Raw genomic sequence first — 27248 nt, forward strand, 5'->3', positions numbered from 1 at the left:
GTGCAGCCCCACAACCCCAGCTGCTTTTCTGCATAGCCTTCAGCTGGCTCCAGAGCTTCAACTCTAGTTGAAGAGAGAGTTGTGTGGAGAGAGAACCTGAAAAGAGGGAGCTGGAGAGCAGGAAAAAAATGGGTGTTTAGAGACTTTTTAGAGGGTGTTCCCACTTAGGCGATTTTAGCTTATGCCTGCAGGGGCTCAGAACATAACCCCCGCACAAGTGGGGAGACACCTGTACAAATGTAAACGCTGGTGTGTAACTATTCACAAAGATAAGACCCAAATATTTAGGAACAGGACAATTTTTATTTTACTCTCCGTGAGTGAAGTGTTGAATTGCAGGTAAGCTGTTAGAAATTCAAGGCAAAACAGTTGCAAAACAAATGTGGTTTGAGGAATATTGTTTGTACATCTTCTCCCAGTAATGCTATTTAGAAGGTTTTTTAAAGTGCAAAACTGTGTGCCACTCCCTCAACTTTAACTCCAGTATGTAGAAAATATTACAGCAAATATCTGTTTAGGGCAATTACTTACATCTCACTCACAGGCTGTCAGTCTACATTGTATATTATTAGGCTGCTAAATACTGTATAAGAAAATTTTATTGTTTACCTCTGGTATAATAATGCTGCCTCCTTTTTATTTCTTGGTCTCATCTTTGCCACATAGGATATGTTTTGTTTAGCTCATACAATATATTGTCATGGTCGTCTTTGAGACTCTTGTACTAACTAGGGTTCATTAATACCAAGAATGTGATCATAATGAACAGCGCTTTTCCATAAGGGAAGATCTTGTGATGCAATTCCTCTGTCCTTTCATTGTGTTCTGGTTATTATTTCTCTTCTGGCAATGTTATAGTGAGAGCAATCGTACTTGAGATTTACATGGGGTCATCAGCAGGGAGCTGGACCAGATAGCTTTTGAGATTCCTTTCAACTTTATGATTCTTTAGCACTTTCTGACTTTGAGGTAGATCATGTTTCTGTCTCCTTTTTTGTGGGTAGAGGGCAAAGAGAGGATAGAACACATGAAACTGCCTTATACTAGGTCAGACTAATGTCAATTTCATCCAGTATTGTCTACTCTTAACTTGGTGGCCTGTTGCTTGTTCCAGGATTGAACCTGGCACCTGGAGGCAAAACATATGTTCGTCCACCGAACCAGGGGTCCTCCCCTAAGACCACTTCAGATTTCTCTCAGCACTGTTGCTAAGCCTGCTTGCAAACCACATCCTCTGAAGCAGAGAATACTTTCTCCAATTCCAGATATATGATGGATGGGGGTGGGGTATGTAATAATGAAAATTGTACTCCGCATGTGTTCAGGGGTCCTCTTGTTTCTGGAGCTGAACCTTGATATTGAAAGCAGATTCTGGGAGTGAACCTTAGTAGGTTCAAAGTAAGCTTTATATGCACATCCTCTCAGGAAGCTTCTCAAATTAATGCATGCATTACCATATCCCCAGCAGAAACAACCACTTATAATGTAAAGGCAGAAGTTCCTGAAAAGCTACTCAGCTCTTTCATTCTCAGGGCTTGCCACCTTCCTAGATTACTCCTATCTGTACAAATTTACCAAACATTATTCACATTAAGGCAGTATTCTTCAATCTTGGTTCCCCAGAAGTCATTGGACTACAATTCCCATCATCCCTCAGCTGGCCTGGAAAGATGGGAGTTCTAGTCCAACAGCATGTAAGGGCCCAAGTGGAAGGACAATGCATTACGATTTCTCTCTATAATCTGGAAGGGGTAGAAAAATGCTTTTTAAAGAACAAACATAAATGCTTGGAAATTAGATGTATTGACTACACCTGGAAGCTAGAATTTCACCATGCATGGCAGAATCACAGCGTGCAGTGAGCACCTCCTTGTTTTCCTGTGAATGGTGGGACTGGTACTCCTGCCACAGGATGTAAGAGTACATCCTGTGGCAGAAGTCATCTTAGACTTTGAGTTCAGGACCGGAAGAGATTTTAGCATGTTAGTCTAGTTCAGAGCATCTGCGAAGTTGGATTTCAATTTTCAGTGTACAGTATATTCCTTGGCTTCAGTTTTTAATAACAGTTTTCTATCTCCTTTCCTGTCATGTCTAATAGATTGCAAGCAGAGATTTTTTTTTATTAAAAAAATTATTGCCAAGTGCCCAGATATTTTAGACTCTGAATAAATAAAAGCAACAAAACAAAGCAGAGACAGTATGTTTACCTAGGAATGAACTGAGGCTTGACCCAGCCAAAATTTACAAGGACAAGCATCCTACAGCCGCCACTCCATGGATTATTTTCCATAACTGATGAGGGATCTTGGAACATTTTTTGAATTTAATAGATTGGTAGGTCATGCCTCAGAGCAATCTACTGCCGCACACTCCATTAACATGAATAAAGTTTGAACAGTTAAAGTGTTTAGGGAATTGTAGCTTATGCCTCAAGAGCCCTGCACTGAATATCATAACACTCCGATTTACAGAGAAAAAACAAAGCTTTATAACAAAGCTTCTTATCCTGTTTTGTGTAGAATGACTTCTGCAAGCTGCTCATGTATCTGTATACATCTGAAAAGGAATGAGCAGTAGACTGCAAATGGATTTATCAGAAGACCATGTGGTCTTCCTTAAAGGGAATATTTAGCTTCTTGGGCAGATACAGAAACAGCTTGTATGAGTTGCCCATTATCCCAGTCCAGATCTACTTGTGCATTACAGTTTGAGCTACTCCATTTACTTTCATGGGGCATGTAGCATACAGATACTTGCACGCTTGTGAATGGGATAGCCTTTGTGGATTCAACTATTTTATCACAGAATTGTGAAGTTGGACAGGACCAAGGCGGTCATCTAGTCCAACCCCCTGCAGTGCAGGAATCTTTTGTCCAATGTGGGGCTTAAACCTACAACCCTGAAATTAAGAGTCTCATGCTCTACCAGCTGAGCTATCATACCATCCCAGTTAAGAAATCTATCCTGTTTTTGTATTCTAGTCACAAAACAAAGAATATTGGTATTCATGGTTTCTGAATGTAGTGTGTAATTTTGCCCATTCTCCTTTATGGGTTTTGTGATTAATTTCAATGAATATTACATTTGTATCTGTGTATGTTTTCTGCCCCTTAGTTTGCAGACAGTAGGCTGCATGCCACCTCCTGTGTCTTCAGCAGTGATTTTAACCAAAGCTGTTGGTGGAAATGAGGTGAGTTGATTACAGTTTTATTTTATTAATTGCTTTTTTATTTAAATGCTTTTGTGCAAAAGTTTTCTTTCCTTAGAGTAAAGTTGACTGACAGATCATGAAAATGCCACTTGAGATCCCATCAAATAACAATACCTTCAAATGCAGAGGTGTAACTTTTGGTGAATATTTTGAAACCTTGGGGATACATGCCCTTTAAACTTTCAAAATGCCTATCTCTTCATGACCATAGCTCTTTTGCAGTTGCATTAGAGCCAGGATGGATAGGCCTATTCTGACCAAATCAAGTGTCATTATAGAGTGATTATTGCCTGCAGTACAAGGATGAAGGGAGAGCAGGAGAGAAGCCCCTCTATCCTTAAAGGAATATCCTACTTACCTTCCCCTCCTCAAGTCAGGTAGGGAGCCTGGCAGCAGAGACCACTGGACAGGCATGGGTACACAGCCTTTTGGATCTAAAGGGAATCTGTAGGTTTGAAGTGGTGGTAGGGGAAGGCAATTGGACTGTGCCACATGTCCTTAAAACTCCTTTCCTCACTGAATGGATCCCAGGTGAGGGATTGACTTCCTCCATGTCCAGTTTTCACCCCTCATCATCTTTTTGCTGAGGGGATTACTTTTCAATAATTTTTGGGTGGTTCTATGCTAAAGGTATGTTCTGTCTTTACTAAAAATCTTTAAAGGAATCTTATTTATGACTCTCATGATTTGGTGTTGCGCATTTAAATCTGTACTAAATTCCTTCATTTTAATTTGTATTCAACACACAAAAGGTGTTACTTAGTGTAAAGAATATTATATTTTTAGATCTAGTGATGGCTCCAAATCTAAAGCCTTTTCAGAAATGAAATCTTGGAGAGTCCCATGGGGCAAGGTAAATTATTGCATGTGGTGAACTCTTTAAGTCATAGACCAAGGTCAAGGCAGTAGGAGTCTTATTTGAAAAAGCTTTTCTCTCTGCTTGGAAAGCAAATGAAACCTCTCATCATTTAACTTTAAAATTATAGCTTTAAGAAAATTTTCACTGCAGCTGAAAGATCAAGTTCATGGCAGACATAAAGGACTCGGAAGTCCTTTCTCAGATGTAACCGTGGAACAAGAGACGTTCTGATTCCCCCACCCCTCGTGCATTCTTGATGGAAAATAAAGAGTTCACAAAGATCAGAATCTTTGTAATCTACTGAATAAAATCAAAGGCTTCACAAGGCAGAAAGGAATACATTAAGTCTTAGACTGCTTTATTTTATTTAAGACAATACTTTTAAAGTAACTTTATTTCAATTAAGATTATTTGCTTAAAATGTAATGAAATAAAAGGTTTTGAACATTTTATCTGTTGAACATACCTCAGTGATCTGCTTTGCATGCAGAAGGTTCCAGGTTCAGTCCTCTGCATCTCCAGGTAGGGCTGAGAAAGGCTCCCTGCCTGAAACCCCTAGAGAGCCACTGCCAGTCAGTGTAGGCAATACTGATTTAGATGGACCAGTGATCTGACTCCATATAACTTTTCTTCCATGGAACTCAAGGAAGTATACAGTTCTCTCCCTTTCCACCTTATCCTTAAATGAACCTGTGAGGTAGTATAGGGTGAGTGAGTGGACCAAGGTCATCCTGTCAGCATGAAGCTGAATGGGGATTTGATAAAGTAAGCACTATACCACGCCATTCTGGATTCCATCTGGCAAATGCTCCTACATTAGCATTATAAGGTAATGCACTTGGGAGTCCTGCATTTGCATTAGGCCCTCACATGTTACCCAAGTTTGCCATCATGTGTAATACCCATTTAGAGGAAATAGCCAGTTTCAGCTCTCTTAAGTGAATGCATGGCATGCACATTTTATATTTTTAGCAATGGATATAACTATATTATGTGTACATCTAAAAAAACACCCCACAACACTATATGTGATGGTCAAGTATTTTTTTAAACTACTGTCAATTTTGCAGATAACTCTAGATACTGTATCATACTGGTTTTTGATATCTGTGATGGTGTGAGTCAGAACCGGGGAAAAAAAACAAGCCGTTTCTGCAGCAGTGCCACTGAAGTTTGATACTGCAGCAGAGCCACTGATTTTTCGACTTTAGCCAGAGTGGTACAATTTGTCTAGTCGGGAATGGGCACAAAGCTAATTGATGGCAACTCAGTTGCTTGATCTGTATGAATTGCCTTAAGTATCTATGACATACCAATTAGAGTGATGTCACATGCAAGTTATTACGGTTTAAAGAAAGTGAAGAATTTTACTAATACTATGGAAGGCAGTCACAGTGCTGTTTCATTCTGTTCTGTTCTGTTGGATAAAATTGGAAGGGCTGTATAGAAATGGGAAGACAGGCAGACTGTAAAATGCAGCCAGACCATCCATTGGACAGATAAAATGTTTATTGTTCCGATGATGAAGGTGAGGCAGCTATTGGGTGTATTGGGCATTGCTGCATAAAGGAAAACTCAAAAGGAAAAAAAGGAAATGGAAAAAATGCATGAATGCTCCTTGTGCTGATCTTATCAGTGGAGAAAGCAGATGTCCATCAAATGTTTTCCAAAGTCAATCCCGGTTTTTAGTGTATTGTTGCTTTCATTATTTAAAAAAATTCTCAATGTTCTAATCACCTCACTATCTTCAAACTGTTTATAGTTGGGAAGGGGAGAAAAAGAATCTTCCATACTGAATTAACAATAGTTGTGGCCTTGCAAAAGATGTTATTTAAATTTGTTCAAAAATAAGGCAAAATTGTATTGAGTTTTTCTTTTAATTAGCAGGTGCCAGCTGTTCTAGGCAGAGAACACCTGTGCTACTTGAGGTATTAGGGAGTTCAGGTCCCAGTCTCTTTGCACACCAGTCAAAATTAGAAATAACGGATTCCTGTGGAGATGTGGGTTGTTAATGGCCTTAGCAGCTACTGTTCTCTTGACACATTCTCAGTCTTGAGATCTGAGGAAGTTCCTTGAGCACTTTGAAAGTGTTGGAAAACCATTGGCAAGACCAGGGGTCAGCAAACTTTCTCAGCAGGGGACCGGTCCACTGTCCCTCAGACCTTGTGTGGGGCCGGACTATATTTTGGAAAAGAAAAGAAAAAAGAACGAATTCCTATGGCCCACAAATAACCCAGAGATGCATTTTAAATAAAAGGACACATTCTACTCATGTAAAAACATGCTGTTTCCCAGACCGTCCACGGGCCAGATTTAGACGGCGACTGGGCCGGTTCTGGCCCCCGGGCCTTAGTTTGCCTACCCATGGGCAAGGCGTTTGGACCACAGGTGCTTTTAGCAAAAAATTGCCCCTGCTCAAAGTGTACTGAACTCAACATTTAGCTTCTCTTTACTGGTTGATAAAATCCATTGCCCATATCTACCAATAATTTGTAGAAGAGTTTTGAATGTAGTTTAAAAAATATATAAATTAGCATTGTTGAGTGAGTGAGTGAGTAGACTCTAATGTTTTACAAAACATCCCTTTTAACACGAATATATGAGCATATGCAAATCTTAAGCTTTACTTTTGGGTCACTCAATAAGTTTTAATCAAAATATAGAGGTACTGGGGTGCCAATACAATACCATATCTAATATTATTGTGGTGGGAACCTCCACCCCATCACTAAGAAACATTTCACAATTATGGAGCTTGGGCTTGATCTCCCCCTTTTAAATGACCATCATTTTTTAAAAAACAACAACCCTGGTCTGTTTTTGTTTGGTTTTTAAAAGTTCCAATTTAACACCTCCATGGATTCTTTCACCCTTTCTTCTCTTTATATAGCCTGAGTCTTGACAACCTGGTTGGAAGTGATCAGCCGGACATGAGGGAAACCTCTGCTGTGTTTTAAGAATACTGTAACAGTGGTGCAGTTAGTGGGCTTGAAGAGGTTATTAAGTTATTGCTTGTTGCCTGACCCATATCGATTTCTGGCTAGTAAGCATATGGAGTACTGTGTGGCAGTTTAGATGACAGTGCCGTTTTAGCTCTTATTATTGATGGGGCTGCTGGCTTGTCACGAATTGGGAGCAAGGATGCTATGCTTAAACAGGTGGGACAAGAATTGATGAGGGAGCCCTGCACCTGACTGGCTGTTTTGGGACCTGTTTGTGTTATGGGGGGAAAGAGAAGTTGTATCTTGCTGACAGAAGTTGTACAGTATCTGTCTTTGTACCTTGCGAGGCAAGAAAGCTCTTGTATTCATGGATGGAGAGAGAGGAGGGAGGGAAAATTGCTTCTGGCTGCCACTGCCGGGAACCCACTTCAATATTTTTGAGTCTATGGAGCTTACAAGGCTGCTATTATCTTATTTATCATAATGCTATAGAAAAAATAGTCTCACTAGTGAAGTGGATGTTTGAAATCCTGGCTGCAGAGCAAAGGCTAAATGCTTAATCATGTGTTCTCTCAATGTTGGGTGTTTTGTTTTTTAAAAAGTATGTTGCTTTTACAGCAAAATACTTTATCCTTTACTGGAAAATGTATACCCAATATGCACAAAAATATTAAAGCAATTATTCCTATTATTTTCTTTATTTTCTTCCTATATAAATGTGTGCAAATTTGCATAAATTGCTGGATTTTTTTTATTATTAATTACCAATTAAACTGCCTGCAACCCTAACTGGATCCCATGTTAAAACAGCTACACATTTTTGTTAATGTGATCTTTCCTGTGCATGATTGAATGGTGTGAACAAAGCTGTACAGGGAAGAAGGCCTGCAGGTCATACAGTTGGTACTACAGGAATGTTTGGTGAGAGAGTTTAAAATGTGGCTCCAGCACCATCCTGCAGAGATCTTTGAGTCCATAGGACTTTCCCCAACATCTGAACCATGAAGTGACAGATCAGGCAGGTTCAAATGATTTAAAATTTTTTATGAAGGTACAGCATACAAAAGAGCAACACACACAAAAGAATAAGCAGTACAGTGAAGGATATTGGTTCGCATCCAGTTGAGGTCAAATTCCTTCTTTCTTCCTGACACTTCTCTTGCTACTCTCGAAGTTACTATTCATTCATGCCATAATCTTTGACTATCACAATTCAAATAGTGTCCATGTTTCTCATTCTGATTGGCTCTCTCCCCTCAGTAATATCTCGCTTTCTACTGTTCCTACTAAAACCCTGATTTAAGATGAAATGCTGAAAATGTTAAGCATATTTGCTGCTGAAAACCTCTGTTCACCACCTATTTAGATAGAACTACTAACATATTTTCTCTGAGGAGATGAATAAGGGTAATGTGGGTCTACAGCATTTTATTTATTCATTAAAAATATTTGTATCCCATCTCTTAATTGCAAAGATAGCCAGCAACACATAAATATAAAATTCCTATAAAACTACAAAAAGCATCCACAAGTAAAGCAAAAATCAACAACTGCAGTTCAGAGGAGATACTAGTATCAAACCACATTAAAAACTTAGGAGAAAAAGCCACAATTTCAGTTGCTTTCCAAAGGCCAACACGTTATTTATTTTCACATTAAGCTTGTTTGAAGAGGACACCCTTGGGAAACCAAATGGAGCTCAGAAGAAGGGTGTGGTGTTGCAAGAACTGTACAAATGGCTTTTGCTGGGGCACTTCCAGTGGCAAGGAGGAGGAAAGGAATGTAACTTCTTTACTTTTAAGACATCAGTAGCCTCCTTTGCCTTCAGAGCTGGGAATCGTTACAAGTGGACTGTTTCTTAAAAGGTAAAGGGACCCCTTGACCAGTCGTGGATGACTCTGGGGTTGCGGCGCTCATCTCGCTTTACTGGCCGAGGGAGCCGGCATACAGCTTCCGGGTCATGTCGCCAGCATTACTAAGCCACTTACAGCAAACCAGAGCAGTGCATGGAAACGCCATTTACCTTCCTGCCAGAGCAGTACCTATTTATCTACTTGGACTTTGACGTGCTTTTGAACTGCTAGGTTGGCAGGAGCAGGGACCAAGCAATGGGAGCTCACCCCGTCGCAGGGATTCGAACCGCTGACCTTCTGATCAGCAAGCCCTAGGCTCTGTGATTTAGACCACAACGCCAACTGCATTCCAAGGACTGTTCTTTAGCTTATGACTTTTGGCAGTGATTTATGGGTTGCTTTGAATTACTTGGTATATAGACTACAGAGGACTTAAAGTGGGACTTAACTCTAAGTGACCCACCTCCGCAGTATAGCATCTTTTAATCCAGGCCCATTTCTTATTTCATATTTGCACTTGAGTGCAGATACCAAAGTACAGAATGCATGCACCTTATGGCAATAGATAATTGCATACACAGGTTTTAGATAACCAGAAAAAGATCAGTCCTGTATTTTGTTATCACAATGGCTTTTTATGGGGAAAATTGTGACTTGAATGGGTGAGCGGCATTCACAAATTATTTTACAGGTGTATTCATACTTGGGTAGTTGTATCCAATGGCTAAAAGTCTTGGCAGAAGGAAACATAGTTCTTAGACCATGTTAATCAGTTTGAGGCTAGGTTTACAGGGATACTTTTATGGCTGTGAGTAGACCAGTAACAGTAACACTTGGAAGCTTAACCTTTAGAGAGGCAATCTAAAGAAGAAAAAGGCAGCAGTCTTAGATTCCAGGGGCAGGAATAATTTTTAAATAATATTTACACCTTTTGTCATTTTAAAGAAAAATATTTAGTTTCCCCCTTTCCCCTTGTGCCTTTTTTTTGCTAGTTGACAGGGCACACTTTATTTACATTTTGACTGATAGCCCTCAAAGATGTGCTGAACTATTTCTCCCCTTTGCTGTGCTAAAGCAAAACCCCCTATAAATCGCCAGCAGACCATATGACCTCAGCCCGTAAGAAATGTGAAGACAATTGTGATATGCCAATTCACTTTCAGGATCTGCTAATACTGTAATGTTTTTTCCCTTGCCAGCAGCCTCCTTGCCTGGTGTCATTTCTTGAGCTCTTTTGGGATGAGATTAGTCTACAAGAACAAAGTAGCCAGATGTCTGGTTCTGAGAGAGTCCCAGGGGTCAGGGTATGGTAGGCAACTGTAATCATTTGGGGCTAAGATCAAAGATACCTGAGAATTACTTATGGGCACATAGTGTGTGTCATGCCCGTTATTAACAGTCTGTGAAAATTTGTATCCCTAATTAACCCTTTTGTTGGTTAAGCTTTAGAGAATGAATGCAGTCCTGAATGAGAGAATAATTTGTTCTTTTTAGTAGCCGATACAGACACCTTTCTTAATCTTCAACTGTGCATAATCTCATTATAGCCAAAATGCAGTATTTTGGCTGGAATACTTGATGTGAGTTGTAAGAATTTGTGTCTTATCCAAAAATGAAATTGGCAGAGAAAGATTATGAATCCTTTCCCCACCTTTCCCCAACTACTGAAAATTTAATAAATGTTAAAAATATATAGTTACACTTCACTTAACGTAGCTAGCTTAGTTTTGTTCTAGCATTGGATGCTAATATCAAAGTGTGGGCTGAATCAGTTGGTTGATTGTATTTAAGTGAACAAATGCAGTGCACCAGTCTGAAACATGCTCTTCCTGGCTCTAGTATCCTCAGCCTTTGTTATCAAGGGCCTCATTAGTGGGCCAGTTGTCTGTTTTCAGTGCTGCGACTTCCCTTTCTTTTATACAAAGTAATGTTAATGTGCTGATATGTATGTAAGCGTGTGGAGGGGGAGGGGGGAAGAGTGGTTGTGTTCATGATAAAATTGCATTTGCAATTTATTGCCTGTGATGCATGTTGAGCAATTTTAAGGGACAAATTTGAGTGAGCAGACATTTTTAAACCCTGGTAGGAAAGCCCTCTGGAGTAATTTAAAGGACATAATTGATTTATCTGTTTCAAACTTGACAGCCTCACCATTTTCTTTCTTGCTCTCTCACTCTTACTTAAGAGCACTAAAGGAAAACAGAATAAGCTGATCATTACTGAAAGAGTGGCTTAGGCTAAACTTCCTTTCTTACTGGTGATGCCTGAGGTCTGCATGTGTAAATTGAGAGTGCTTATAATGGCGAGATTTTATTATTGCTTGCAGCAGGCTTAATAATAACAAAAGCAATGAAGGAGGTTGAAACAGTGGCTGCAGAGGGAGGTTCGTGGTGGTCTTTTGATTCTTGCACTACACTTTCCCAATGCAGGCACCCAGCCACCCCACTTATGTGCAGATTATGTTCTGGACCCCCACGTGCATAGGTGGAAAAGGTGCAAGTGGGGAGCACTCTCTAAAAAACCTCTAAATGCTGGTTTCCCCCCTGCTCTCCAGCTCTCCCCCCCTTTCTTTCCACACAACTCTCTCTTCAACTAGAGTTGAAGCTCTGGGGCCGGCTGGAGGCAGGAGGGCATGTGGAAAAGCGGCTTCTTACACCCCCCCCCCCAAGTAAGTCTGTTTAGGATTGCAGCCTAAATTTCCTTGTGTCCTGAAAAAGCTTATTTAGGGATACAATGTGCCTTTTCCTAGTGACCTGGCCCCCATTTGCTAACATTATGTAACTTCTGATTATTTGTGGACTGTAGAGATCCAAGAAGGATGAGTTGTTATTCTCAGTAAGCAAAAAAATAGAAGAAAGTTCCCTTAGATGACTGAAAGTTGAGAGTGACTCAAGTAGAGGCTTTTTATTGAAATGTTTTAGCCTTTCTGCTGATCTCTCTAACAAGATCAAAAAGCTGCTGTTCTTCCTCCCTACTTTGTATGAGTTAAAACAAGGCTGTGCAGGGATCCCATGTGGATAGAGAGGCCTCTGTAGAGCATGTGTATAGCCTGGAGGGATTCTTCAGATGCCCATTGCCACCCATTTTTCTTGCAAGTGGAGTGACTACACGGGTCTGGTTTCTGAATTTGTTCTTTTTGTTCTGAGAATAATTAATTTAAGTATTTCTGCCCCCCCCCCCCCGCAGTTTGGAATATAATCTCACTGCAAATGTAACATTTACGGTTTGACTATGCATTTATTGAGAAGATGAAACTCAAAGCACTCTTTAATTCTCTGTGGTGGTGTGGAAGGCTTTTGGAGATATTTCATTAATAAAGGCCAAATAACAAACCTGAATGGTTATTTGCATGGTTTTTGACAGGATAAACAATATCGTATTAGGCATTATTAGTGTAACCATCTTTAAAAGTATAAAGAGATGGTATGTCTTACCTGAATGGATTGAACCAAAATGCAAATTGCTTAAAAAGTGCCTTGTAATGTTGTATGATGAAATGGGGGCTGGGGGGAACTCCTAAAATGCTAGATAAAGTGGGAGTGCTACCATTCATTAGTTCTGATAATCTGACTGAGGATAGCCAACATTTTTTTTTACTTTCCTGAAGCAGCTAGGGTGCATTTTAGGATTACTCCTTAACCTGGCCCTTTGCTTTGATGCTCAAGTGCTGGCAGCTGCCTTGTAAAGGCTTAATCTGGTTCACATCTGCAGTCTTTCCTGAAGAACCTGGTGTGGTGTCTTTGTGGGGCTGCCCTTGGAGACAGTGCAGAAGCACCAGTTGATGCAAAATGCAGTCACAAATTTGTTTCCTGGAGCTCAAAATACATAATTTCAGGTTGGACATAGTTGGTTGTATCAAATAAGTTGTCCTATTTGCACAAAGGCTTCTACCTGCACAACAGGACTTTCTCTCCCCCTGCATCCTCCCCATTAGCTTTGGGGGATCAGGGGAATCACAGAACACATTTAAGGTATGTGCAGGTAGAAGAGAGGGAGAAGTCCTGTTGCAAAGTCCTTGTGCTAATGAGATAACTTCATTAGACAAAACCCAATGTGACTGAACACGTTTGGGATAATGCTGTTCGTCTTTCATTGTCACTGGATACCAAGTTGATATTCTCTCTGAATTATTGTTTACAACCCTAAAATCTATTTACTTGGTGGCCACCACCAGTTGATAGTTCATCAGCTTATATATTAATGTTATTTAATACATAAAGTGATGGGTTTTTATATTGCCGTTAAAAAAAAACCTTCCCCTGGGCAGCTTTACAAATGCATATTCACACATATCAGTACAAAGAGATCAGCAGCAATTGAAAGCAGCATAAAACTGATACCGTCAAGGCTTAATAGTTAAGTAAAAGTAATTGGAGAATACCAGCCTTTGACTGGTCTCAGAAAGATAAAGTACATACCAGCTGAAACTTCATCGGGAGAGCATGCCACAATCTGGTTGCTACTGCTGCCGCCACCACCACTGAGAAGGCCCCCCAAACTTGTTGTGGGGGCAGGGTGCTGTGAAGTTAGCATTTTGTTATGTTAGTATGTACTTCTTTGTTCATACTTATACATTATGCCTAATTTGCCCTTTGTTTTTTGCCCTTTAACCCATTTTTGTTGCCACATTTGATATATTATGTGTTACTTGTAAAGCATGTTTAAAAGTAAATCCAAGGCAAACGAAAGCATAACATAGTTCAGTATTGGCTTGATTTAAGCGTGGTAGAAAAATGGAAATCTGTTTTTCATTTTAAAAAAATCTCATCTTAGAACAAGGAAAACCCAAAATAATGTAATGGGTTAATGCAATGTCTTCATGTTGTAACTTAATATCACTTAAAACTGTAGTATACTTTATTTATTTAAACGTGTATTTATTTGTACTCTTTGAAGCATAGCAAGGGACATAGTCAACTCAAGATTTCCTGTGTTTCATCAGAAATTTGACTGCGAACATGATCAAGTTGATAACAGTCAAAGGTTTTTGCTGGCTGGCTGGGGGACACTGTTGATTGCCTTTTCTCTATTGGAACAGGATTGTGAAGCTAAGGGTAACACATATTTTGATTCATTCTTTACCTTGCTCTTTTTAAATTCTTTTGCTCTTCCCAAATTAATCAAGAAGTGAGCAACTGAAAGATGTGTTTTGCATTTTGCAAAGCTGTGCTTGTGGTGGAAATTTGATTTGAAGGGCTCATTTCTGCTAGATGCAGCAATATGTCCTCTAGACTTTCAAAAGTTAAAAGGCAATAAGTCAATCCCTCTGGAAACTATGCAGAAATTCAAATCATAAATAAGGATATGCGTCAGGTACATTAAACAGACACAGAAAAATGGCTTTCTGTCCTTTGTAGCAAGGTAATTGGGCACCACAGCTTGGCAGGAGCTGGTGCTATTGAGTTGGCTGTAACTGCCACAGGTTGATAGGCAGGTGATAAGGCAGCTTCCACTTGGGTCTGCACAGGAGGCCTACCTAATATGCTGTCTGCCCTAAGGGCCTATGGGAACACAGTTGGATTATTATGTTAATGCATGAGCCTGCTGCCCTCTTCCTATCCCAGCTGGGTTCCCTGTTGTTAGGAACTGCTTTGCACTGACAGTGGAGTAATATGCTTCATGATTGAAAGGGCAAAGGGGCTTCGAAGAAAAAAGAATAGGCCTGCGCAGATATGTAAATGAGGAAAGGAAGTCAGTAGGAGGGTTTCCATATAGGTATAGATAGAGAATTTATTAGAAAATGAGTAATACAGGGCTGCTAATTGCACTGTTGTTTAAAAACCCCATTAAAAATAATTTCCACGTGCATTTTTACTTGTAATGTTAGCGGACGCCAGGCTGGTAAATATTTCTGAAGGAGTTGTAGGAATTCTGTTTGGTTTTTTAAATCGAATGATATTGTACAGGTCACCAGTATGCAAACCGATAGCAGTTCAGTTGTTTCAGGCTTTGATCCCAGTTTATTCCCCATTGCTAATTTTCTTAAAAAAATATATGTAATTGCCGGTGGAGGTGTACAGTTCCTGCATTGTCTTTTAAAAGCCACTTTTTGATCTTTGATGGATTATGTGGTCATGGGTATAGCAGTTTTATTTTGTTTTGTTGAATGTTAAATCTTTAAATATACCGTGTGTGTATGCGCGCGCGCACACACACACACACACTGTATTCAAGGGACCCAGTGATGGAGTACACCTTCTGTGTATCCTGGGCTTTATCTGCATACCTAAGGCAACAACCAGCCCACTATTTGCTATATTGGAAGGCTCTGTTTCTGGCACCAGCAAATGAGCAACATTTATTGCTGTTGCTTACAGATCTCCACCCTCAGTTGCTAGGGCCTAAGGCTAGCATGTTTGTGCCATTTATAGCTAATTGTAATGAAAATATAGACGGTCTTATTGCCCCCTAGTATTTTTACCAAGCCTTGATAGAGACTTGTCTTGAGCTTGCCAGGGTGACACCCCCCTCTGGGAAGGCTTTGATAGCGAGCATACAATTTGCAGGATTGTTTGGGGACACTTCCCCATGTAATGTGCTGTGGTTGATTGGTGCTTTCAGTTGGAACACATGTCATTATAAAGCATGTATTGATGGTGCAGTTTCATACTATTCCAGACAGGCTAGTTTTTGTGGGGGCACATTTTAAGCTCCTACACTAGAAGTTTTCTGTTTCTTGAAGTTCTTCCTTCTTCAGAGCTATAGCGGAAACTGATAATACTGTTTTGAAGTCCCTAGCATAAATAACTAGTATTGTATGTGTGACTTGAAGAATTCGGTGTCTGTTTCTTTTCAAATAATGATGATGCCGAACTAGGAGAGAAGGTTTGGGATTAATGGGAAACTGAGGCATGCATACTGTATGTTAAATTTTCAAGATAGAGTTAATTTTATTTTTTTCAAAGTTATGTGATGTGACCTGACTTTAAGCTTGTATGCAGACTTGTATTACAAGTATTATTAAAATAAAAAACATCAGGCAGCACAACACATTGTTTATTGTAGGAAACATAAATGTGTTTGATGACAAATACATCAAGTATGAAAGCAAAATATGCACACAACTTTCTATGCTCACTGCTGCTGATAGTCAATGTAAGTGGTGGTGGTTGCACATGAGAACACACATGCAGATCAGAAAGCAGTTCCTTCCGGGTATAATACTGGGTAGATTTAGGCAACTGGTTAACAGGTAAACCACATAATGGATTATATCATTGCATGGAAGCTCTTTTCCCACCCCTACCTTACTGATTGCTACTGCTTTTAACAGATGAAATGACCAGCTTGTATTGAGCAATTATGTAATGAAAGATTCAGTTGGCTAGGCTGTCATATAATAATTGCAGTTAACCATGTGAATAACATGGTTGTTCCATTCCATTAACTGTGGCTGATTGGTTACTCCTGTTTTTCACCTATCTTAATGCCTCTACAGATAGTTTCACAGGAAATAGCTGGAGAGTATAGGTTCTCCACAGAAAAATATTTGTGTTCATATAGCCTTGGAGGTAAGCTTAAAAGGGCACCATTTAAGATGTGGCCTTGTTCTTTCAGTTCACTTAGAAAGTAATATTCTTTGAAGTTATGGGGATGCATTGTTTTAACTAGACCTCTAATCGTGTTATAGATTATTTGTCTTGAGGAGGATCAAGGGACAAGACCTTTAAGTGTTTTCATCACAGCTTAAGATCTCAGGAAAATTTTAGCTTTAAATGAAACCTCTGTTTGGGAGGCTGTTATTGCTCTGTATCCATTGGAGAATACATTCTGAGGTAATTTAAAAGACAGAGAGGAAAAGTCACTTAGAGATATAAAGTGCTTGACTAGAAGAGAGTCACATGTTGGCAGTTACTTAGGCATCGCTGTTCAGGGGCCTCTTCTATTAAATCATAAAAGTGACAAACCATTTGTCCTGGTATGACAGCTATTGCCTAGCCTACTAAGCTAATAAGCCGTTGGTAGTGAACAAAACTGAGTCATAAATTAAAATTTCAGATAGTTTCATAGCTGGGGGTTTGGGGTTGCCTTTTATTCATTATTGAGTAACCTTTCGCTATCTGAAACCGTACATGGATAAAGTTAGGTTTTGGAAATAGCCCAGCAATGGGCTTCATCTCAGACAAGGAATACTGTAGAAATTCTTTGGACCAAATGCGGTCAGCTGCATTCCAGTTTGATGTCAAGGCAACGAAGCCATTATTTCATTTGCCTTCATGTAAGTAGGTATTGGGTTACATTAGAACAACCCTAAAACCTTCAGAAAAAGAGGGGGGAAGCGTGCACATTTCTGTAAAAGAAACTACAAGTACAGTTCACTAATTACTTGTGCTTTGCAACTTCCACTTGTTTCAATATGGATTTTGTGGTAGGCCGTGCAAGTGCCTTTGAAGTAGATGAAGGTTGCATAGTAGTTTGGTGAATTGAAATTATCATCTTAACTATGTCTACTTAGCAGTAAATCCCCCTGAATTCAGTGGAACTTGGGATTGCAGCCTTATAAGTAAAGGTAAAGGGACCCCTGACCATTAGGTCCAGTCGTGACCGACTCTGGGGTTGGGGTGCTCATCTTGCTTTATTGGCCGAGGGAGCCGGTGTACAGCTTCCGGGTCATGTGACCACCATGACTAAGCCGCTTGTGGCGAACCAGAGCAGTGCACGGAAATGCCGTTTACCTTCCCGCCGGAGAGCGGTACCTATTTATCTACTTGCACTTTGAGGTGCTTTCGAACTGCTAGGTTGGCAGGAGCAGGGACCGAGCAACAGGAGCTCACCCCCTTGTGGGGATTCGAACCACCGACCTTCTGATCGGCAAGTCCTAGGCTCTGTGGTTTAACCCACAGCGCCACCCGTGTCCCTTATACCTAATGCAGCCTTATACCTAATGCTTATTTGCTAAGGTTCTGAACGAAGATGCTGCAGTGTCTTTTTATCTTGTACTAATTCACTTTATATGTTAACATTTAATACTAGAAAGAGCAGAAATTATGATTTCTCTTTCTAATAAATTTGCACTCTTCTGTTGTCATTCCAACAACTAAGTTTGCATGCCAGGGGAACAAGCTGGCAGCCAGGTGGCCCATGCTCCTTCCATCAACACCACCATTGCCACTGGTGGGAAAGGGAAATGAAGAGAAAGTCTTTTTCACCCTTCCCCCTTCCCCACCACTGCCACTTCTGATGGGAGGTGGAAGCCTTTGGAACATAGGGAAGGAAGCTCGTCTCCCCTTCTGCCATGCCCCCCACCAATGATGAAGAAGAGAGAAGGATTTTAAAATGCAGGCTTGCTTCTCTTGGCAGTGGTGGGAGGTGGGTGGATGAAGAACAGGTTAGGTGGAGAGTGGTGGCTGTGCAGTATCCTGTGTGCATCTTACCTGCATTTGACTTGCTAAGTTTCAACCATACCTGGTTGGAGGTGGGCTGGTGAGGTGAAGGATCCCAGGTCCTGGGCAAGGCCCATTTGGAGCACCCTGCAAACAAGGGAGCCTTTGGCCAGCATCACAGTGACAACAAGTAGGGATTTTATGGGACCCAGCAAGAGCCAAAGGTGCCCTGCTTGGAGGGTGCATCATGGGGATCTTGTCAAGGAAGAAATGCAGAGTTCTCTTAAAGATGCTTGTACTATAAATGAAAAGTAGCATTAATAATGAAATACTTCAAAATATTGTTCTTTTCGGAGATTTTACAGAATTTTTTTGATAATTTTAATATTTCCAGTATGGTCAAATTGCACTCTGGTCAAATTCCCCTCACACCCATTTCCAGCAAAGTTTTACTCACTATTGACTTGTTTCAAATCCTGGAACTGAAAATTTGAATAAAGAAACAAATGTGTATGGCTGATCTATGTAGTAAGAGACAAAATTCTGAATTTGTAGAAGGCAGGAACTTGGAGATCGAGTTCCCAAAGTCTGCGATACAATTGGGACTCTTGAAGGACACTTGCTAATTGTAAAGTTCTCAGACATGGAACATTTGCAGTTGCAATATTGCATGCAAGGAGACAACCCTGAGGCAGGTGGATTCTTTTCCTCTACCCCACTCAAAGCTGGGGTTTGGCATTGCAGGCACTGCCACCTCTTCAAACCAGCAAACCAACAACAGGTGAAATAGCTTTAGAACGTGAGAGCTGAGTGGAAGGCTCAGAGTTGAAGTATATTATATAATCTTCTAACCAGGGACTTGGGGGAGAGATCCTGTCCTTTGTGGAATAGCTGTTGTCGAGCTAATCTTCCTTCTTCACTTCCCAGGGGTGTATTGTTGCTTTCTTTCCTCCCCCTCCCCCTTTACCCATATGATAATATTTTTCAAGATGAATTTAATAGCAAATTCCAGAGGTCTGTGTTCCCTCTGTGTAGTGCATCCTGCTCCAGCCAATTAAATCAGTAATACTTTTGCTTTTAGTTTATGACTTAAATGAATGAATGAAGGCATTCAGTTGTCTCCTTCGGACGTGTCATCTACCATGGGTCATGTAACAGAGACAAGGAGGGATGTGAGGATCTAAATTTTCACCTTCAGTGTTTTTAGAGATGTGCGATAGGGTTTGCATGCCATGCAACCCTGTTTTTGTTGCCAGGAAGGTCCATGTTCCAGAAAAAGTAGTAAGCTAGTGCACATTCAACTCCAGATATGCATTCAGTTTCCACTTAGTTCAACTACAAAGGCTTATCAAAAGACAGAATCTGGATCTCACTGCGTGTTAAAGTGGTGGTGAAGTACTAAAAGACACAACCTGGGCAGTTTTTTGTTTGCCTTAAAGGGACCATTTTATTCATTCCCTGTCTTTTGTCAAGCAGTTAGCGCCACACTTTTATTTTGCTGTTCTGCAATAGGATTTTTATATGCATTTTAACAGTTATTTAAGAGTCCCTGTGTGCTTAAAAAAGCATCTGAATATATGTACTTCCCCCCCTTCTTAAATAAAGCTGCATCATAACCAGAGTGTTCCATCAATACAGAAGAATGAGAAGGGAGCTGTGGCTGGAACAATATGTAAAAATACTGCTCGTAAAAAATTTCCTTTATTAACTGTCATCATCCCCAGAATATATGTTCAAATAAACGTTGTGTAATAACTAAATTTGAGATTAATAGGTCCCTTAAGAAACGGTGAAGTCATTCAGGATAGTCAGTGAAAAATAGGCTGTAAGACTGTAACATGCACATATTGTCCTGCTTACATGCTCTCTCTGGTGTCATTCCCATTTATCAATGTCGGCAGGCTCTGTTCTCATTAAAACACTCGTGCACAAAAGCAACTTAATTTTCTTAAGAGGAAAGGACACCTGATTCAATTTAGCACCAACAACCAATAACTTGAATATATATTCTTTTCCATTCTGGTGTCCAATGAATAGTTATGAGCAGGAGCTGAGATAAAATGCATTCCTATTTTTTATTTTTTAAGCCTCAGAGGTATGTGAACATGCTTCTAAAAAGGAGAGCATCTAATTCTTGGAAATCACAGTTAAGACTTAAACTGAGATAATATTAACTTTGGTTCCAAAAGGAGCACTTCAAACGAAAAAGGATGCTTGATGTGGCTCTTTTAGGCACGACTTCTCACTGATTCAGTTAAGTATGGGTTTGCAATTTAGGGCCAAATTAGATGTTATGCTGAACACCCAGATGAAGCCAAAAAAAGCAAACATGGGTTTAGCACCCTCTTGCCCTCTGTAGCTCTCTGTAAGACTTACGCATGGCCTGACAGTGCAGAATCCTGTATTTACGTGCTCCTGGCTGGGGCCGATGGGAGTTGTAATTCAAAACATATGAGGGGCACCAGGTTGTGGAATTAGAATATATGTTCTGAGACTTACAAAGGGAAGGGGAAAGCTTAATGTGGGTCAGGGAATTGGACATGTAGTGGCAGGGGTGTGGAAGCTGTGGCTTGACTCCAACTCCCACCTGCCTCAGCCAGTGAGGAATGAAATCAAAGAAGCACCCAAAAGAGGAAATGTATTAATGGGTGACTTCAACTTCCCTTATGTTTGCATATGCATTCCAGACACAACAAAGAATTAAAAAATCTAGATACACTAAATGATTGTGCCCTAGAACAGTTGGTCATGGAACCAACCAGGACAGCAATGACCCTGGGTTTAATATTGAGTAGCACCCATGATGTGGTGTGAGATGTGTTGTTAAGTCAGTTTGCAGCAGTGACCACAGTGCTATTAAATTAAATATACAGTGGTACCTCGGGTTACAAACACTTCAGGTTACAAACTCCGCTAACCGGGAAGTAGTACCTCGGGTTGCAAACTTTGCCCCAGGATAAGAATGGAAATCATGCAGCGGCGGCAGTTGGAGGCCCCATTAGCGAAAGCACGCCTCAGGTTAAAAACGGTTTCGGGTTAAGAACCGACCTCCGGAACGAATTAAGCTTGTAACCTGAGGTACTACTGTATATGTAAATGGTTAATTGCCAAGAAAGTCCAACATGGTCACATTTGATTTCAAATGAGCAAACTTGCCCCAAATGAGGAAATTGGTTAAAAGGAAGTTGAAAGGCAATGTCAAGAGGGTCAAATCACTCCAAAATGTTCTGGAGTTGTTTAAAAAATGCAATACAGTAGTACCTCTGGTTAAGAACTTAATTCGTTCTGGAGGTCCGTTCTTAACCTGAAACTGTTCTTAACCTGAGGTACCACTTTAGCTAATGGGGCCTCCCTCTGCTGCCGCAGCCACACAATTTCTGTTTTCATCCTGAAGCAAAGTTCTTAATCCAAGGTACTATTTCTGGGTTAGCAGAGTCTGTAACCTGAAGCGTCTGTAACCTGAACCCGAGGTACCACTGTATTAGGAACTCAGTTGGAGTGTATACTGCAGGTACAAGAGGATGCCAGAGGACAAATTCATGATACAACAGACTCTTCTTACATTCAATATAATGAATGATCAGGGGTGTTGGGAGTTGTAGTACAGCAACATCTGAAAGACCACACCTCCCCTTACTCCTGTGCTATGGGCTAGGCTTCTAGGTTATGACAAAGGACATATGATTGCTATTCCTTCTGTCCCGTGTTTACAAGTTTTAGGTTTCTATCCTCTCTCCATTTGAATCTAAATTTCACTGGGGGGAAATGGCAGTTTTAAACAACAGCAGAACTTTGAGTAAAGCATGGATGGAGAAATACTGAAAAGGAGTTTCTTTTAAAACAACCCAGTTTGAAATTTATATTCTGCTTGATTGTAAAAAAACGGTCAAAGCAGTTTACAAAAAATAAAACCTCATAATTATCAGTAAAAGCGGTTGAAAACAACTATTTAAAATATTCAAATAATAATGAGGCAATAGGCTAACAATAGAGTAAAACACATATTTATTTTCCTTTCAGTTACTGCCATGCTGTTTTATGCCACCACTTCCCCCCTCTGTCTCCTTCTCTTCTTGTTCCCATGTCAAGGCAACTGCTGTTGTGCAACATGCCTTCACTTTTGCTCCCCTGCCCTGCCTTCATGCAAATCCAGGATTGTGATGAGGCCCTACAGATCTTCCAATGGGGCTGCATGATGATACTCTCTCTCTGTCCCACACCCACCCACCTAAAAACCACTATACAGCAAGGATGGGGAACCTGTTGCCATCCAGGTGGTGTTAGAGTCTAGCTTCCATCAGCTCCACCTAAAGGTCAGGAAACATGGGAGTTGTAGTCTAGGAATATCTGGAGGGCTGCAGGTTTCCCACCCTTGCTGCTAAAGCTATTCTGGAACCATACTGTTAGGCCTCCCTGTGCTAAGTAGATTCTGAAATGGTGTGCTGTGCATGTTGGGTGCCATGGAGTGCCATGTATGTCTCTAGCCCATACAGAGCCAGAAATGGTGAGTGTCCATCTGTGATTACACATGATCCACTGCTTTAATAGTTATGCCCTCCCTTACCCAGATGTACAAACATTACATTTTTAAAAATCTACTCAAAATCTTAGATTCAAAATCTCAATACTCTCCTTCTTCTTCTTCTTTGGCAATCATTTGTAACCGAGTAAGATTGTCTTCCATGAACACGGTCTTAACAGTGAGTCCGTAAGTGACTCTGGAGGCCAGTTCTGGATCCACACATCCTTCCACACTGGGGACATAGGATTCCGGCTAGGAGTTGATCACCGTGAGGGTTTGCTAAACATGCCTTCCTCTTAGCACATTTCTCCCTTTTGTCCTGAGTTTGAGCGTCTTCAAAGTCCACGAAACCTTTGGTGAAGGCTGTTCTCCAATTGGAGCATTCGCAGGCCAGTGTTTCTGAGTTGTCTGTGTTTATATTACATTTTTAAAGATTTGCCTTTAAACCTCTTTTGTTGACCACCAGCATTACGCCTTCCATTTTTAAGTTCGGAATAAAGTACAGTGGTACCTCTGGATGCGAACGGGATCCATTCCGGAGCCCTGTTCACATCATGAGCAGAACGCAACCCGCGTCTGTGCGTGCGCGGGTCATGTTTCGCTGCATCTGTGCATGCGTGTGACGTCATTCTGAGCGTCTGCGTGAGTGGCAAAACCTGGAAGTAACCTGTTCCATTACTTCCGGGTCGCCACGGGACACAACCTGAAAAGATTTAACCTGAAGCGTCTTTAACCCGAGGTATGACTGTAGTTGCTTTGGAAGATGATAATCAGGCATCCAAACATGACCAGCCCAAAAAAGTTGATGTTGAAGAATCATTGCTTCAACACTGGTGATCTTTGCTTCTTCCAGTACACTGGCATTAGTTTGCCTGTCTTCCCAAGTGATGTGTACAAATTTTCGGAGATACCTTTGATGGAATCTTTCAAGGAGTTGGAGATGGCGTTTATAAGTGGTCTGTGTTTCACAAGCATACAGTAAGGTTGGTAGTACAATAGCTTTGTAAACAAGCATTTTGGCTTCCCTGCAAATGTCCTGGTCTTCAAACACTCTGCACTTCACTTGGGAGAAAGCTGCACTCGCAGAGCTCAGGCGGTGCTGGATTTCGGCATCAATTTTAACTGCCCAGGTAGGAGAAGTGATCAACACTTTCCAATGTTACACCACTGAGCTGGATTTGTGGAGCTGCAGAGGGGTTGTTTTGTGCTTGTTGGTGCAGCATTTTGGTTTTTTGGATGTTGAGCAATAGGCCAAGTTTTTCGTAAGCTTCTGCGAATATATTTACACTAAAGCAGACAAAGTACAGCAGAGAAGCATTCCATCAAATGCTCAAGAGGATAAAGCTGCTTTCACTGAGTACCCTGAAATATAATATTGCTCATGCCACATGAATGTCTTTGGGGCAGTGCAAGCCCAAGGCATTTTGCTACCCAAAAGTCAAATGCTGCCACCCCCCAATTAGGGTCAACACTGTGAAAAGCTTTGTTGCATTTTTAATGCACCAGATCTACCGTACAGAAACACCTAAAGCAGATTGCTTCATTCTAGGGCCATTCTGCTTAGTGGGTATCATTTGTGCAAAACAGGTAAAAATGACCGACTCTGGGGTTGCGGCGCTCATCTCGCTTTACTGGCCGAGGGAGCCGGCGTACAGCTTCCAGGTCATGTGTCCAGCATGACTAAGCCACTTCTGGCGAACCAGAGCAGTGCACGGAAACGGCATTTACCTTCCCGCCGGAGCGGTACCTATCTATCTACTTGCACTTTAACGTGCTTTCGAACTGCTAGGTGGGCAGGAGCAGGGACAGAGCAACAGGAGCTCACCCCGTCGCAAGGATTCGAACCGCCGACCTTCTGATCGGCAAGTCCTAGGCTCTGTGGTTTAACCCACAGCACTACTCAGCAAACCTGTAAAGGCAAGGACACCTAGAAGACAGCCTTGGAAGATGATTGCAAGGGAGATAAGTTCATACTAGAGAGGGCAGTTCTTGTCTGAAGTGCTTTTACAGCTTTGTGGGTGACTATTGGATATGCTTACAAGGCGCACCTGTCTCAAGGTTTGAAACTATAGCTTGGTAGACTATTAGTTAAATTCCTCCTTTTCAGAGAATACATGTTCCTGTTCTCTATCTGTGATTGCTGGCTAGCAGAGTTGTCTGGACTAGTGCCTACTCCTTATGTTCAGAAGCAGAATGCAGATGAGGTAGAGGTGTTAAAATATGTTGCTGTAGTTCTACAACTGTCAACTGTGATGTTTTATTCAGCTCTGTCTATTCAGAAGCTCCCTGCGCAATGAAGAATGCCATATGCCATTGTCCTTGCTCGCTAGCTGGTGAGCAAGCAGCTAGGCAAAGGTTTCTAAACCTGTGTTTCCTTGTGTGTTTGGGCCACTGAGAGAGGCTGCGGTCCAGTGCTATCTTTTATTGATAAGGCCAGCAAAGGATGACTCTAATGAAATTATCAAAGCTTTGAATTAATTATGAACTTGAATAAGAAAGCTAAGCTCTCTGGAGCCAAGCATCTCATTAGTCATTCATTCACATTGCAATCTCTTTATAGAGGCAGAAGGCAGGTTCTGCTTCAGCTTAGCCTGTGTTTGGATTTGGTTCAAATTTGCCAGCTCTTTCAAATGTCCTTGCTCTGTGGCTGCAAGACATCGTTGGTGATTAACTTGATTCTGCCTCCGTTCTTCATTTAAATGGCAGGTTCTGCTCTCCCCACCCCCACTTCCCTTCCCTCTAATCCTGGTTCTGCATCATCGAAGTGGATGTCATGCAAGGGTTTCTTCTTCTCTGATAGCAAAGGGGAAAGCTTTACAAGATTGTAAATATTTTATGTCTCGTGGAGTTTGATAGCTTATCCTTAATGCTTGTTTCCATCATTGTTTCTTGGAAATTTAGGTAAGCACAACACTTTATTTAAAATCAATTCAAAGTCATTTATTTTTCTTACTTGTTGAGTTCCTTACATTCTGTAGGTATCTCTGGCCTTCAGGATTAAAAGTCTTGTGTTCTTATGGTTTACCTATTTCAAAATGTATTCAGTTAAAAGTTCATAATGTACATGCCTAATATTAAAGTAAAATATGGCTTGCTACAGTTGAGAAGTTCTGGCAATTTGGATGAGTAACACTATTATATTCAATTATTTTTCAGAATTTTCCCAGTATTGGATTTTTATTTCCCCCAATAGTAACAGTATATTTCTAAGCACTGAGCTCAGTAAGACTTCTTCTCTAGTAAGTTTATGTTAGGATTATACTGTTGGTCTGTTTGTACTATTTGTGTCAGCCATGAAAAAAAAAATTCACTCTGGACAGGTCTTTAGCAGTAGTTTATCATTTGTATCATATTCACTGGCATTGGTCCATTTGCTTTCTGTGCAGCCTCCATGTTTACATATTTGTTTTCTGAATCACATAATGTTATAGCTACTTGCAATTGTTATAAGCAGTGGTGATGGCAAGCTAGATTCTTGAAGATTTGAATGAAATTAAAGGAGTGTTTTGTGTAAAGCAGAAAGACTTAATGGTTTTTCTTTTTTCTTTATTTAGGCAGCAGCTATATTTAATTCAGCATTTGGAAGTTTTTTGGTGAGTCATACTGTTTTTTTATATGCCTCTTTAATGTACCATTGTTTAATATTTGTATTGCTTGGGAGGAGAATTGGAGACTGTTATTATCTGTCCTGGTGCTCATTAAATATACCCAAGCTTGTATTTCTTTTCTGTGTCTCCTGCTGTTCGGAAAATTAGTGCATGAATAATCTCTGATCAATATAATTTAATGATGCTTAAGTACATGTTAATAGTCTCCTTAATGAGGTGACAATCTATTATTATTCAGATGTTTTGGAGGCTAGTGTCAATATATTGATTTTCTAATGAGGCTTATCACACAATCATTATTTTCTATCAAGGGGCCATGGATTTTGAAAGGAAAACATGGCCCAGATGATGAGAGAGACAATGCTAATTCACTCAGTGACGTGTCACCATTTTTCTCTGCTCCATGACCCCAGGGAGGCTATTGGAAGAAGTATAAATAAGCATACAGTCAATGCTGCTCAAAGTATCATTTCTGTATTTACATGTTAGGGCTGCACTTCCTGAGCACACACTATAAAAACATGCAGAAAGGGCAGCTCAGTAGTTCTTTCCTCTGTTTTATGTATTCAGCAAATCAAACAGTTTGGCCCCTTAAGAGACATTTTGTGTAATTTTGTATCTTTATAATACACATTGCTCATCTCAAGATTGGTGCTGCCAATTACTTTGATAAAAAGTTGCATTATTGTAAATACTTAAAATAAGGGGACATACAATATTACTTTGTGCATTATGAACACTTATCAATAAGTTAAACATGCAAATACAAAAATGCTGCAAATAATATGAGATAACATAGGTATTTAGAGAGAGACTTCCATACTCAGATGTTATTTTCATGTATATAGCTCATAATACTTGAAGCCTGGTATTTTTCCAACTTTTACTATTTTTTAAGCACTAGAATACATCGCAGAGCAGTGGTGTTAG

The 27248-nt window shown here is 40.5% G+C and overlaps 1 protein-coding gene and 1 long non-coding RNA gene across 11 annotated transcripts in view; one reads left to right on the plus strand and one right to left on the minus strand.

Moving 5' to 3' along the window:
- LOC310770570 overlaps window positions 1-27248 on the minus strand; it is a 188744-nt gene that overhangs the window by 12511 nt on the left and 148985 nt on the right. The window lies entirely within an intron of this gene.
- The window catches only part of SLC10A7 (solute carrier family 10 member 7), a 132677-nt gene that overhangs the window by 10375 nt on the left and 95054 nt on the right, over window positions 1-27248 (plus strand). For all 10 annotated transcript variants that reach the window (XM_083631304.1, XM_083631305.1, XM_083631299.1 and 7 more), the window contains 2 exons: window positions 3115-3190; window positions 26265-26303. In XM_083631304.1, the coding sequence (XP_083487430.1) occupies window positions 3115-3190; window positions 26265-26303 (115 nt within the window). The remainder of the gene's footprint in view (window positions 1-3114; window positions 3191-26264; window positions 26304-27248) is intronic.

This window comes from Podarcis filfolensis, assembly GCF_964270895.1.
Source record: "Podarcis filfolensis genome assembly, chromosome: 9".
Lineage (NCBI taxonomy): Eukaryota > Metazoa > Chordata > Lepidosauria > Squamata > Lacertidae > Podarcis > Podarcis filfolensis.